The 14,565-nt window shown below is 40.8% G+C and overlaps 1 protein-coding gene across 1 annotated transcript in view; it reads left to right on the plus strand.

Moving 5' to 3' along the window:
* Positions 1 to 14,565, plus strand: part of calcr (calcitonin receptor) — a 79,129-nt gene that overhangs the window by 39,471 nt on the left and 25,093 nt on the right. Inside the window, exons 3-15 of the mRNA XM_049602228.1 lie at positions 2,120 to 2,267; positions 2,517 to 2,624; positions 4,207 to 4,292; positions 4,394 to 4,553; positions 5,239 to 5,349; positions 6,604 to 6,716; positions 8,018 to 8,090; positions 8,194 to 8,304; positions 8,528 to 8,640; positions 10,575 to 10,740; positions 10,846 to 10,956; positions 11,136 to 11,248; positions 13,869 to 13,960. Coding sequence (XP_049458185.1) covers positions 2,120 to 2,267; positions 2,517 to 2,624; positions 4,207 to 4,292; positions 4,394 to 4,553; positions 5,239 to 5,349; positions 6,604 to 6,716; positions 8,018 to 8,090; positions 8,194 to 8,304; positions 8,528 to 8,640; positions 10,575 to 10,740; positions 10,846 to 10,956; positions 11,136 to 11,248; positions 13,869 to 13,960 — 1,505 coding nt within the window. The remainder of the gene's footprint in view (positions 1 to 2,119; positions 2,268 to 2,516; positions 2,625 to 4,206; positions 4,293 to 4,393; positions 4,554 to 5,238; positions 5,350 to 6,603; positions 6,717 to 8,017; positions 8,091 to 8,193; positions 8,305 to 8,527; positions 8,641 to 10,574; positions 10,741 to 10,845; positions 10,957 to 11,135; positions 11,249 to 13,868; positions 13,961 to 14,565) is intronic.

Consider the following 14,565-nt stretch of genomic DNA (forward strand, 5'->3'; position numbering starts at 1 on the left):
TGCACCATCCAGGTACTCATAGTGCACTGCATTTTTCCATACTTCCTAGTGTGAATGCACTTATGCACTCAAAATATTAAGTGTAAGTACAGAAGTACACGATTTGAGACACAGCATAGGTTTAGAAAAGGCTTAAAATAAGCAAGTTTGTCAAAAATGTAATGTAAGCCATGTGACATACATCACTAGCATAGGACATACTAGTATACATTCTCCAGTACTTGGAGCAGTCAGAACTTAAACACCACAAGTGTTCATCTGTAGCCTTCGAATCTAAAGTCTGATCCACATCAGGCTGTACAGGTTTGTTATGTCCTGTGCATAACTTAAAACAACAGTTCTACTCATTCCTGCAACATTATGCCACGATCAGACACATACGGTATATTTAGCAACTCTATATATGGTTGTCTGTATATCCTGAATTTATTGCGAGGCCGTTGGGGGTTTGAGTGGGTGTTTTTTGGTTTGTGCTTGCCAAATGTGAAGTCTTAATCTGAGCTTGAAGGGTTGAGTCATAGTCATAGCGTGCTCAAGTATTTGAGAAATTATATCAATTAACTTAATAGGGTTTTTCCCAATCATCAGTCAAAGATGTGAATCCTCACATTTTGGTATTGTTATTTAAAAACATACTGTTTTGCCTGGTGAAGGGGATTATAATTAAACAAATCAAACTTCAGAATGTTCTTTTGATGGACTTGCAACTGTCCTTAGAAATCACAGTACACCAGTTGGCTTGAAGAGTGTTTTGTAATAAATGGCATTTTCAGCACCTTTGCTATAAATTTTGGACAGCTCAGAGACGTTATTCATCTTGTTCCAGACAGGCTTAAGAGACGTCGGCATCAGTCGTCCAGAACATGTTCACTTTGGGACTTTTGTTTTTTAAAGCTTTTACTGCAGAAAAATAGAGGTTTTCTTGAGTCATTGTTCCTTATGAAAAAAACATTCAGTTCACTATTCTTCAGTGTCAGTGTGAAATGGAAGTTTCAATTTCCTTTGCTGTTCGGCATCAAGTTTGACATTGAGGTCCAGAATAGTATCCCTGCCAAATGTTTTCTGCCTGAAGTATCTGTGCTGTCCTGCTTTATGTGTCTGTACTTTCTTTCTTGAGTGCCCTTGTCATGTTGATTCAGGAAGATGAATGAATTGTGAAAAGGCAAGGGGAGGTGTCTAAATTTTCTTTTCTTCCTGTTCAGCTCATCTATTGATATTGGTGGTGGCCTGGTGGTCGTATGTATGACGTCATTTACTTCAATGTTTGGAGTGACATCATATGTACGGCTGCTAAACTGCTACATGGGACATCAGCATTCTCACAAAGTCACTGTGTGTTTTCCTAAAGTGTTTTGCCTTTTACAGGAGTTATCAGACAGGTAAGATTTTGGTTTAATAGGAATTCCTTTAGCCTCCACAAAGACACAGACGTAGAAGGTTTGCATCTTAATTGTGATAAGGCCTGTGGAGACAATCTGCCAGGCAAAGTATTAAATTTCCTTAAATAATTCAGAAAATGCAAGTGCATGAGCCTGGCTCTCTGAGAGGCTTAATTTTCAGCCCCCCAAAATTTGCTAGATAAGTCACACTAAGATGGGCTCTTTATCCTTCAGTGAGCAGCATTATCAAAATCAGCATTTCACACTCCAGGCCTCTTCATTTTTAATGCTACCTCCAAATACAAACAATAGAGAGGAGATAAGATTCATTTGGAGAAAATCAGCTTCTTAACTTCTTTTGTGAGCTCCCAAACACACTTTAATGAGTTACGTGAATGGGGAGTGACTGGAATTTCAAAGTAGAGTGAAATCCTCATCAGATCGGCTTCGGCGACACTTCAAAAATTTTGCATGCCTATGCTTCTGTTTCAATTTTTTATCTTATATAAGTGTGCATGTCTTTGTCTGAGTGTGATAAAACTGTCAAGTATTACAAATTCAACTAACAGCATCATGCAAGATAATATTTATGTTTTCACCATGAAATTAACGCAGATCAGAGCAGCAGCTATGAAACACACCAACAGCTCCCCACCTACGCTTCTTACCATGCTCCGAGTCACCATACAACATGTTTTCTTTCCCTTCATCTCACCTCTTGTGTCGTATTGTCTCCACAGCACAGGGCAGCAGGAGGCGCTGAGTCAATCTCAGATCCATCACTCAGGCCTGGACATAGCATGACTGATGAACAGGGCCAGGCACTGAGCCAGGGTCAGTACAAATGTCTTGAGCTGTCCAAGAAAGACCACCAAGAAAACAGAACCGGTGAGAGGCCCACAGGTGTTATGACGCTGTAAAGCAGTGGATTAGGAGCTGAACACAGTTGTTATTCTTGTTTAAGGTAATGGTAGTACTGCCAGCAGGGGTTCAGCTGAGTGCTTTGCAGTGTAGGCTGTAGCTCCAGAGAAATTATGTTACTCTGACGCACATTAAATATGAGTGAAGACAAAGAAAATGTGTGTCGGTAATAACTCAGAATAGTCATTACACTTTTTTCCGTCTTCCTGTCTCGAGGAACGTTCTGTCGACCCATGTGGGACGGCTTTTTTTGCTGGGATGAGACACCAGCTGGGACGTCTGTCACACGAAACTGTCCAGATCACCCTGACCTGGACCCAACTGGTAAGAAAGATGTGCACTTCTCATGCCAATACACAACAACAAGCTCCCTAGACTTTTTAGTTCCAGTTCAGCAGGCGACACAGAAAACGATCCAATCTTCTGTGTGCGATCGAGATCAAAGGTCATGGGGCTAATTACATAAATGAAGGGCCACTGCCAGCATGGGGCTTTGGGAAGCTTGGAGGATTTTAATTTGTATTTCAGGTGTTTCCATTCAGTTTTGCTAGATATTTCCACTAGATTTTTCGAGGGTAAAGTTAGTTGATTATTACGCTATGCTCAGAGTTTTGAGCTTGTACAGGTATCAACTCATAACTGAGCAATAATTTTAACCAGTTGCAACAGTGGGGCTGGAATTGTTTTCACCTTTTGAGTGTGTGTGTGACTTCTATTGTAGCAGGAACTACCACAGAGGCCGTCTACTGGATAGATTGGCACCAAATTTTGTCATGCAGCCTTTGGTGTCATTGGTTTGTCTTTGAGGGAAATATCTGAAATTAGATTTATTGCTGATTTATTGGTGGAAACATCCCCATCAGCCTCAGCTGTACTTCCTGTTGAGTGCTTAATATGCTAAACTAAGATAATCTGTAACACCAGCATGTTAGCACCGTCTCTGTGAGCATGTTGGCAAGCCTGTTTCAGGATTTACCTCAAAGCACCGCTGTGACTCTAAGTATGGCCTTACAGAGCTGCTAGCATGGCTGTAGACCCCTTGTCTTCTCATGCATCTGTATGCACTGCGGGTTTAAAGGACAACTAGTGTAAGAGAATTTTAAACTGAATAGAAGGTGAAGTATTAGCCTATTTTGTTTTTATCAATCAGTCGGAGAGGATGGAGGGGGTATATACATATATATATATATATGTATATATATATATATATATATATAGAGAGAGAGAGAGAGAGAGAGAGAGAGAGAGAAGTAAGGAAAAAAGAGATGACAAAAAAGATAGAGAAGTCAGAGGCAGAGAGATGGGGAGAGAGAATATGAATGAGAAGAAAAAGAAGGTGTTTTTATAAGAGAGGGCTCATAAAAGATCCTCCGAAAATGCCTGTGACATTAAGAGCCCCCCTATGGCTCCTTATTTGAAAGCCGATGCTGCTCATATGAGGCTTCAGGGGGAGGCGTACAGTTGGAAGTGGATGCTGAACAGTTGATGAGCTGTCGGCGAAGAATAAGCAGTCGGGCTACGGTTGTTGTTGTCAGGACTGTTGGATCTCATTCTCGGCCCAGTCATGGAGCTACAGTACATGTGGTTTTTAAACCTGACGTTTGAGAATTTGCCAGAAAATGTCTCCAAAGATGGAATTTTATGTTTGACATAACGTTTGATGATGTGTGCCAAGTTGAATTATTTGCAGTCTTTCGGTAAAGCCAAGGTTCAGGGTCCAATTTATGTGTTTGGATGATGCCAACATACTACTGCTGAAAAACAAAGACAGAGCCTCAGGACGTAGAGATTCTCTACTGGACATGAACCACTAACAGAAGCAATAATGTGCCTAGAAGTAATCATTGATGGATTATTATGTTTTTTGATGCTGCTGTAAGTCATTGTGGGTTTTTTTTCTTTACAGAAAAAGTGACCAAATACTGTGCCGAATTCGGTAACTGGGTGCACACTGGGTCCACATGTCACCCAGCTTTAAAGGACAAATCAGAGGTATTTGGTTATTGGCTGTTTTGCTGTAAGTTACAGAAGAATCAGATGAGACAGATGTACCTGTTCATGCTAAGCTCTCTGTTTTTTTTTTTTTTCCTCAGAGGGAAGTCACTCATTTTTTAAAGGATGTTGCTGGAGAGCTGACCACAGAGGCTGTAGGAGTTGACACAGAAAAAGATGGTGTCGTGGAAATAATGATCCTCGAGAACAGAAAGAAATGCTCAGAGAAAATGACGCAAGACCCACCTTATAACAACTCAGGTAGTGCTCATGAGTGACTCTGGTCTAGTGACAAATTATTATATTATGTGTCAACATGATTTTTACATGATGAGGTTTCGTGTTGGACAAACTCATGAACAAACCTGCAAACATTTCTTTGTGTTTTTTTGTGATTATTGGTAGGGGTATGTGTGATACCCTCGCTAGTCAACACCAGAAACCAGCCAGTTAAACTTATCATTAATGTTGTTATTATTTCATGCATTTATTTTATTTATTTAGTTTATTTGATTTATAAGAGGTCAGTGTGCAATGACATTAATCATTTACAAGAAGTGAAAACCTGTTTGCACCAGATTTAGTGAAACCCTAATTTCCATCTGTAGTCCTACACATAACAAGTAGACACAATAGATAAAAATAAAATTCAAAGTCCAATGTAGACTACAGTAAATCCATGTGCCTAACATAATTAAGTTGGTGTCATGTTTTGTACACACATTTAAAATACAATTTGGTTAATAAAAATGTGATTAACGAGTTCAAAAGGCTCTAATACACAATGTTTTTCTCTAATACACAATGTTTCTCTGTAAAAATTAAACTGTGCTCAGCTGTGACTGTTTTTTTGAGTGTTTCTGTTTTCGATTAGTCCAAGTTAAAACTTCCATTCAAACGTAAGAGATATTAGTCATTTGAAACATCCCCGTTGTTGGTGTTACAGGGCTGTACTGCAGTCGTAACTGGGATGGCTGGCTGTGCTGGGACGATACTCCAGCAGGAACCTACGCCTCTCAAAACTGCCCCACTTATTTTAGCAACTTTGACCCCACAGGTGAGCAGAGAGACTAAGGGGGTGATCACACAGAAATGAGACGCTAGAGACGCGGATGCTTCAAAGATGCTTGAAATGCTGGAAGCATTTGCGCGAAAGCTACTGGTGTCTGACGCTCAAAGAAGTTGAAAATATTTTAACTTTTCAGTGTCTACGCGCATCTATAAAGAAGCGTCTAAAAAGAAGCGTCTAGAAAAACGCGCGCCTAAAAAGACGCCGGAAAAACGCCTGTCTAAAAAGACGCTTGAAGGCCGGTCAGACGCGCCATATCATAGGAAAACAATGGTTTTACTGGCGTCACGTTTCTAGCATTTCATCTTCCTCATCTTCCTCATCCCTTAAGTGTAGTTCACATTACAAGATTTTCACCCTGATTTTGTGTCGCAGAGACTATCGTAATCTTTTGCGTGTTCATACCTGGTGACGTGTGTTTCTGTAATCGGGAGTCTCGCCAACTACGTTACAACCTGTGTGTGCACACCACAAGATTTCTCCACCGAGCCCTCGCAGACAGAGGCATGGATATTCTTCCCAGTGTTGAATCAGATCTGCCTCCAGGGCCTGGGTCCAAACACAATGCGCTCGGCGTGATCCTGTGGACGCCGCCATTGTTGTTGTTGCTTGCCGGCTTGTCAGTGTTGCCAGATCTTGGGAGAGAAACAAGCAACCAGGGCTATGGAAACAAGCCCAAAAGAAGCGACTATCATGCGTTTAAATAACTTATTAGACGGATATATATAGAGAGAAAGGCAACGTTTAGAGAGCAAGCCCAAATAAGCAACTCCACTTTAGAAACAAGCCCAAAGTCACGGCTAATCAGCAGATCTGGCAAGTGGCAACCCTGAGGCTTGTCCTCCTCACATTTCTTCCGTCCTCCTGCGTGCTGACGTGGGACGTATTCCATCTCTCATTGGCTGATGCTCTTCATCAGTCATGTCAGACTTCTCCAGTTTTCTAGCATGCCAGATATCCAGTCCCAGTCACAGACGAGGGGGGGACTTGCTCGAAGGCTTGTTCACATATGAGGACTCGTCGTAGCAGACTATCTGCCGACTCACCTCCGACCCAAGGCGGCTCTCAAGATCCTCTGCGATGTCAAAATCGCGGTGAAAATCATGTAATGTGAACAAGGCTTTAGGGAGTTGCTGCTCTGCTGATATCTTCTTACCCTCACATGATAGATTCACCTTTAATCCTCTGTTGACTGTATTTAAAGAAGTTTGACTTAATCATCTCATCATTGCTTCTTTCCAGAAAAGGCAACTAAGTACTGCGGAGAGGATGGTACGTGGTTTCACCATCCAGAGTCCAAAAGGATTTGGACCAATTACACACTCTGCACAGCATCCTATGAGAAGAGACTGAGGGTAATGTGTTGCTGTCGACATAAACTATCCATCCTGCATGATCAAACAAAGCATACAGGTTTAGTACCGCTGGGTCGGCTTGCAAGTTCAGGACATATGGTCCCCCCTTAGTATGTAGTTTCCACTACTCAGAACATATACAGCATCATTAATAAGAGTGGGATCTCAGAGGGTCAGCCAGGGTCGTGTAAAGGTTTGTATTACGCAGAGATAAACCATAATAGGCACATATGGGAGCAGCACCTCTGGATCCAGTTGACAGTTGGTAAAGCAGCGTTAAGATACAAAAGGGCATCAATTTAGACTGAACTGAAGGATGTTCCTAAAGTGAGTAACACTCTGATTGAGACAACAACAACAAGAACAACATGTCTGCTGCAAAGACTAGTGGTGCTCCCAGCTTGGGTGGGAGGCAGGTGAGGGATCAGTAATAGGACACATTCCTGCACCTTTCTTTGAGAATTTGTAGTGACAGATGAAGTTGGATGTTGTGCTGGTTGTGTCACTGATTGATCATCATCGACCACATCATCCTTGAACTCAGTTGTTTTTGTTTTTGGACTACAGTCGTCCCCCTGTGTGATAACTGCCTCGTGCATTGGCATCTGTTGGCATGCAGCATCCTAGTGGGTTGCCAGGTTTGCGCACATGGCATTATAAATCACCCAATCGTGTTTTAAAAACAGAATTTAACTTACTCGAAAATGCCTAGAAAAAAGCAAATATATATTAAAAAGCAAGATCTTTTCAAATAATCTGTCTCAAGTCTAAATCAAGTCTCAAGTCCTCAAATTTGGAGCTCAAGTCGTGACTCGAGTCTCCCAGTCCTCCAATCTAAACAAGAAAATAGGTTGCTTATAATTGCTTTTTTCTACAGTAACTACAACAGTACAGTATATGAGTGTTTTCTGATTTGGCAAACCTGTCATCACTACGGCACTGTCTGTGAGTGCCTTCCAAAACTGTTTCAAATTAACGGATATGGTTTGTTATGGAAAGAGAATGCGAACAGCTGCTTGTGCCTTTGATTCTCCTCACACTAATTAAGGTAGCACTGCACTTTTTCCTCAATTAATATTCCCTAATAATTAAATTCTACAGTCATCTATCATCACTCCTCCCTGCTAAGATTTTATTGGATTATAGTTAAACCGTAGCCCTCTGTTTGCCCTCATCTAAACAATTAGTGTAGTTTAATTTTCCCGGACAGTTTGACTCAGAGCTTTGGCTTGTTATTTCTCTTAATTGTCTAAATAATATTATGCAATGTTGATTTTTTTTTTTTTTTTTTTTAATTGCAGAAACTGAAAATGCTTGAGAATAAATACAAATGCCTCCTGAGGATAAGTCGAGACCCACCTTTTAACAGATCAGGTACATGAAACTCGCCGTGTAACTCTGCCTGCCTCATGTTGGTACGTCTAAAAGGCCTGTAACCGTGTGTCATCATGTTTTTGTGGCCTTGTTGACGCTGCAGGGCTCCACTGCAGTCGTAACTGGGATGGCTGGCTGTGCTGGGATGACACTCCAGCGGGAACCTACGCCTCCCAAAACTGCCCGGATTATTTTTTTGACTTTGACCCGACAGGTGAGCAGTGTGCCTTAAGAAATTTGTGGTTTTATGGGTCTGCTGATATTGCGTTAACCTCCTCTGACCTCAATGTCCTTTTTTAAAAGAAGATGGACTATAAAGTTGCTCTGAGGATTAGTTATTGAATCTAATGGGAACAAGGTTTATCGACACAACTGCACAGATTTATAGAGCAGTGGAAAACATACAGTATATTTATCACATAATTGCTCTTTTTTAGAGAAGGCAACTAAGTACTGTGGAGAAGATGGGCAGTGGTTTCAGCATCCAGAGAGCAATAAGACTTGGACCAATTATACACTCTGTGCTGTCAACACAAAGCAGAGGCTGAAGGTAATTCATCCTGACATACTGTGCATCTCAAGAGTTATTGTACAGATTATGCATAGACATTTCTGGTAATTAAATTTAGCAATACTGCTGCTATTCTGCAGGATTGATTTAGAAATCCAGGAAGATGTGCAAATAGTTGAAAAAATGCATTTTTTTGGTGGGAAAAATAATTCTGATTTATACTGTCACTGTCAGTTAGACTTACTGCGATTTTAAAAAGGGTGAGTTCATTAAATGAATGCGACATTCAGAGCACATCTATGATTCAGAGTCTAGGGCAGGATAGTCTGCATACGGTTCTCAACAGGAAGTTGGCTGAGCCGGCAGCTGGCCATTGATGTTAATAGTCTCTTTTACACTGCCAGATTTTCGGTGAATGTTTGGTTGTTTTGCTGGCAAGCTGTGAGTGTTTAGACACACAGAGCCGGATTGGCAAGTTGATCCGAGGTGCCCACTTTTCTGCCTCGTAGGGTAGTCATATTGGCGGAACCTTTTTGGTTTAAAAAGAACGAGGTGGCCTTCTGCCACAGGAGGGGCTGTTGATGACTTGTGGGAGGAGCTGTTGATTACGCTGCACGTGCGAGCCACTGGCGGTGGATAAACAGGAAACAGCTGATAGCAGGAATGAGCAGCTAGTAGCAAGAGGGAAACGCAAACCTGACAGACACTGTAAAGATGAGCAACTGGGGAGACAAGGAATTGCACGCCCTCCTTGTCCTCGCAAACGAAGAGGCCATTAACCGTCAAGTGATGGGAACGGTGAAGAACGGGCCAGCTTATGAGAGAATCGCCAAAGGACTGACCAGCCGCGGCTTCCCTCCCACGTCACTGTTTACGTCACACGCTGAGCTACACGTTTTGTTACTTGCTCACGCCCCCCATTGCCCCGAAAAAGGCGCATTCTGTATGAACAAAAGTAGGTAGGCGGCATTTTGCTGCACTCCCCGATTTTGTTTTTATACTGCCAATGCTGAAAGAAGACAGATTGGGCTTTCCTGCAAATTTGCACAATTCCTATTTAAAAAGGGGCCGGGCTAATGGTGCTAACCATGGATGTATAAAGACAACTACAGTGTTGGAGGGAGGCCCTGTTCATTCCTATGAAAGTTGTTCAGTGGCTCATGAAACCCAAAAAGTTCACCTGCCTCGTATAAAATTACCGGGATGATCCGCACTGCTTCAACACTGTGTGGATCATAAAGCGGGCACGCTAGAGACCTTCGCCGGCCGGGCCAGCTACTTCCGGTTAAGTGCTCCACTTACTTTAATTAATCATACAGCTGTTCTAGACTTTCTAAATGTTACTGGACAGAGTGAAACAAGTCATTTTACTGAGCCTCAAAAAATGATCAAGTGATGTCCCCTTTGGCCATGTAAATGTAAGGGAGTGAATACTTGATGGATGTAATTACACTGTTTGGCCACTATGAAAACTGGCTTCAAAGCCTTCACTCTTTCCAGGGGAATGGTCTTAATAAACAGTGCTAACAACGACTACAGTGCTGACAGAGCTAACATTTTACCTGGGGTGAAACTAGAGGGTGGGCGTTATACTTTCTTATATATATATATATATATATACTTTGTCCTGATATCAGTGGTAGCTGCTACACGAGTGGACAGAGAAGCTCAGATTACAACACACACAGACGGGGATGACTTCTTTATCTACTCAGGATACATACAGCTCCTGTAATGACACAGCAATAGAGAAGCAAAATGGCCAATTTCAGTGTAATATAATTTGCTGGGCTGCTGTAACAATGCAGAAAATAGCACACACATAGTTTGTTTCTTTCCTTTGTTCTTTCACTGTTAACAAAAGAGTCTTCAGCTGCATGTCTTGCTATACTCTCCATAGCCTCACTGCTAATTCCGTGATTGATTGTGACTCTGAGTATGTGTGTGTGTATTTGTGTTTGACTAAAATGAAGGCAGCCGCCCAGTTCTCAGGGGACGCTATAGTGGAGTCTGCTGATGAGGCCACAGTCAGCCCCATGGTTAACCCAGAGGAACAGGAAATTGTGAATAAGAAAATCCTTGACAGCCAGTACAAATGCTTCGAGAAGATGAATCGAGATGTACCGTATAACAAATCAGGTAGAGATGAAATTCTTCTGAGGCTCATTGTGATTTTTTTTAGTTTTTGCACTTCTCCTCTCCAGATGTTTAAACTCTCTCTGTTGCCGCGTGCCTGTGTCACAGGGCTCCACTGCAGTCGAAACTGGGATGGCTGGCTGTGCTGGGATGACACTCCAGCGGGAACTTACACCTCTCAAAACTGCCCTAATTATTTTGCTGACTTTGACCCGACAGGTGAGAAGCAGGACTCAAGAGTGTTGCTCCTCTGACACTCTGTTGACTGTTTTCCAAGAACTATAAAATATTAATTGCTATGAGGATGAATTATTGAGGCTAACAGAACCTGAATATATGGACACAACTCTATGAACGTGAAGACATTTGGAGAATATGCATGCATTACTTACTTTCAGAAAAGGCCACTAAGTACTGTGGGGAGGACGGGCAGTGGTTTCGCCACCCGGATACCAACAGGACTTGGTCCAACTACACACTCTGTATTGAAAACACCGAGGCAAAGTTAAAGGTAATTTATTTAAAATAAAGCAGCCTGCTATCATAGATCGTCTGCATTGTGGTCACCTTTTTCTTGCATGGAGTCCTCTGGTATTTGGAGAGTAGGCAGATAGGCCGTAAATGTGGAAACTTGAAAAACGTAGTCTGATGTAGTTGCCCATAAATATTGTACCAGACACCAATATTAACAGGAATTCTGTTTCCAAAACACATTACTCTCCTACAGTGAGTTCCACAGAAATATTTAGAGATGGAAAGTCACGTGCATGCTGTCTGTCCCTGAGGCTATACAGTTGTTATAAAACAAAGGCCTGGTAGAGGAGCCTCCCTGCAAATAGTCTGGTGTTGACACCATCACATATTAGAAACCTGCTTATCACCAAAAGCACCAGACTGCCATTAACAATGTTTCCCACATGGAGACCAGACTGGTCCAACCCAGAGCTCTTTCCAGTATTTTGCCAGAAGGGACATCAGAGACACACTCATGAACTTTAAACATTCATGCACATGACTTTTAGGCGTTAAACACTTGTTCGCAGATTGTATTCATTCAGTAATTGGTTGATTACATGAAAATATATTGTGCCAAATTTCTCTTCACGCCAAATCCAAGCCAAAAGTGCCTTCTAAGACATTTTCACAAGTTTAAATTTTCTGGCTTTCCTTTTGTAAACTCCATTTTTTATGCTGAAGATTATCTGACAAGTATCCAAGGAAATTAAAAAAACAACAACTCTATTATGCTCTCCCGTCTGGAACAGAGAAAACGGTCAATTGCAAATAACAGCGACTTGTAAACAAAACCTCTGCGAGAAACTCTGTCGAGTCTCCAGTTGGTGTACTACGCAGCTGTCCTGGCAAACCCGGGAGAAAGACTCAAAAAGTCTGCTGATCAATCAAAACTAGAGATCAGCTGCTCCATCTGTTACCACAGAAACCTGATCTTTGCTGACTCAGCCTCCCCAGCTTCAGGAAAGTTCTTAGAACAAACAGCCTCAGCAGTATGATCTCAAAGAGAAACTAAGAAAGTGCACTCAGTAGAGAGCAGATCTCCACCAGGTGTGTCTGGGTCATGTGGGTGGGGAACAGGGGGTGCAGGGCTGCCTTTGTGTCCAGCATGTATGCATTACAGTAGTGGAATGAAGGGGAGACAATATGCATGTTACATTATCATGGTGTAGCTAGCATAGATGGGCTATATGGAGACAAACCTTGAATGCAGTGTCCAATAAAATCTCTCCCAAACAACATTTAATCTCACTCAGTTGTCCCTTCTGCCTCTGTTACTGTCAAGGTGGTAGCACAGATAACAAAAACAGGGATTCATTCCTCTTGTATTGTGCCTAACTTTAGTGGATCAGAGTAAACCAGGTGTAGAATTAATCTGCAGATGCTCCGCTTCAAAATGAGACCAAACTTTTCTATGGATGTCAGTTTATGAGCCATGAAGGCTAAAATGTGTCCTGCAACAGACCAGATGAGGCTTGCTGTTTCTAGCCAAGCCTATTTTGGGAAATATCATTTGCTATGTAATTTTGTTGATCACCTCCACCCCCTGCCAGTCAGTTAGGCAGTCAGTGACTCTAAACAGTCAACAAAACAGGTTCTTCAAAATTCACCACAACCAAGAGAGGTCCTTGCACATATAAATGTGCACCATAAAAATAAGGCTGATGGGTATGGGGTGCAGTTTGTAAAGTGGCTCTCACTGAAATTAACAGTAACATTTCGCCACATTTAGCTTCAAATGTTTAAAAAAGTGATGTGAATTTTTTTTTTTACCACACTTTTTATCACATTTACAGCAATATTGGAAATATGTTAAATATAATGTCACAGTTAAATCTAAATGTAGAATGTTAAATCTAAATGTTGCATCTAAATCTAAATATTAAATGTTAAATCTAAAGCTAAATGTTAAATCTAAATGTTGAATTTAAATGTTAAATCTAAATCTAAATGTTAAATCTAAATGTTAAATGTTGAATCTAAATGTTAAACCTAAATCTAAATGTTAAATGTTGAATTTAAATGTTAAATCTAAATCTTAAATCTAAAAGTTAAATGTTAAACCTAAATCTAAATGTTAAATGTTGAATTTAAATGTTAAATCTAAATCTTAAATCTAAAAGTTAAATGTTAAATCTAAATCTTAATGTTAAATCTAAATGTTAAATCTAAATCTTAAATTTAAATGTTAAATTTAAATCTAAATGGTAAATCTTTAACATTTAGATCAACAGGGGTGTACAAATAGTGGTGTAGTTCTATCCTTTGCAAGTTTCTACCAAATTTCTCTAAATCTGTCGATCCTGAGTCTTTACAATCTTATCTCACTGTCCCCAGCAGCAGATCATCAGATATTAATGTCTGTTTTTTCCCTATTAAGAGTTGTGTCCACAGTAAAATGTAAAATGTAATATTAATGCCACTTTATTTAGTGCCAAGTGTCACACCCTGAGTTTTGTGTGAAAATGCAAACTATTGAGGACCTTGATTTGGATGTTTCTATGCACAGAATTCTCACAGAAAACAACATGTGACATATCAAAGACAATCAGATTTATAAGTGGTAATGTTACACGTGTTTTCTCTATCTTTTTTCCTTCTCTTTTTGTTATTAACAGTCAGCGTACATCCTGTTTTACATGGCAATTGTGGGTCATGCTCTATCCATAGCCTCCCTGCTCATCTCTTTGGCCATCTTCTTCTACTTCAGGTAATAAATCAAGAACTATTTAGCTGCAATTGCACTGGTTTGATATTGGAGATTGTATCAATGTTGTAGTACTTGAGACCGGTCTCAAGACCACTTCTTGATGGTCTTTTACTTGGTGTTGTCTATCTACACACTGTTTGTCATAGAAAATTAAAAGGAAATTCCCACACATAAAATTCACCTCTGCAATGCCCTTTTGATTATTTTATCAAGACATTTCTCATGGTACACTTCAACATATGCATGCAAAGAGGTGAATGAAGATGAATCTTCATCAGTTTCTGTTGGTGTTTTTATGGGAATGTAGATCTTTCAGATCAATTTGAAGAGTGCCTATGGTTTACATGTTACATGTCATGCAGTGTGGGACTGACACTGGTCTGGTCTTGGTCATGACTTGGTCTCGGTTTTGGTAGTCTTGACTTAAACACTGCTTTGTAATTTGAGTGAATGTTTAGGATGGCTGTAATGAGATGAAGCTGATACACTTGATGAGTAATCGACGATGAGTAAATGGCAGCTTTGCCCTTAAAGGCTCAGACATGTTATTGCTATTATCAGTGGATCTGACAGACACACAGATGGTGTTGAGTGTTCACTACAGT

The sequence above is a fragment of the Epinephelus fuscoguttatus genome, linkage group LG17 (assembly GCF_011397635.1).
Source record: "Epinephelus fuscoguttatus linkage group LG17, E.fuscoguttatus.final_Chr_v1".
Taxonomy (NCBI): domain Eukaryota; kingdom Metazoa; phylum Chordata; class Actinopteri; order Perciformes; family Serranidae; genus Epinephelus; species Epinephelus fuscoguttatus.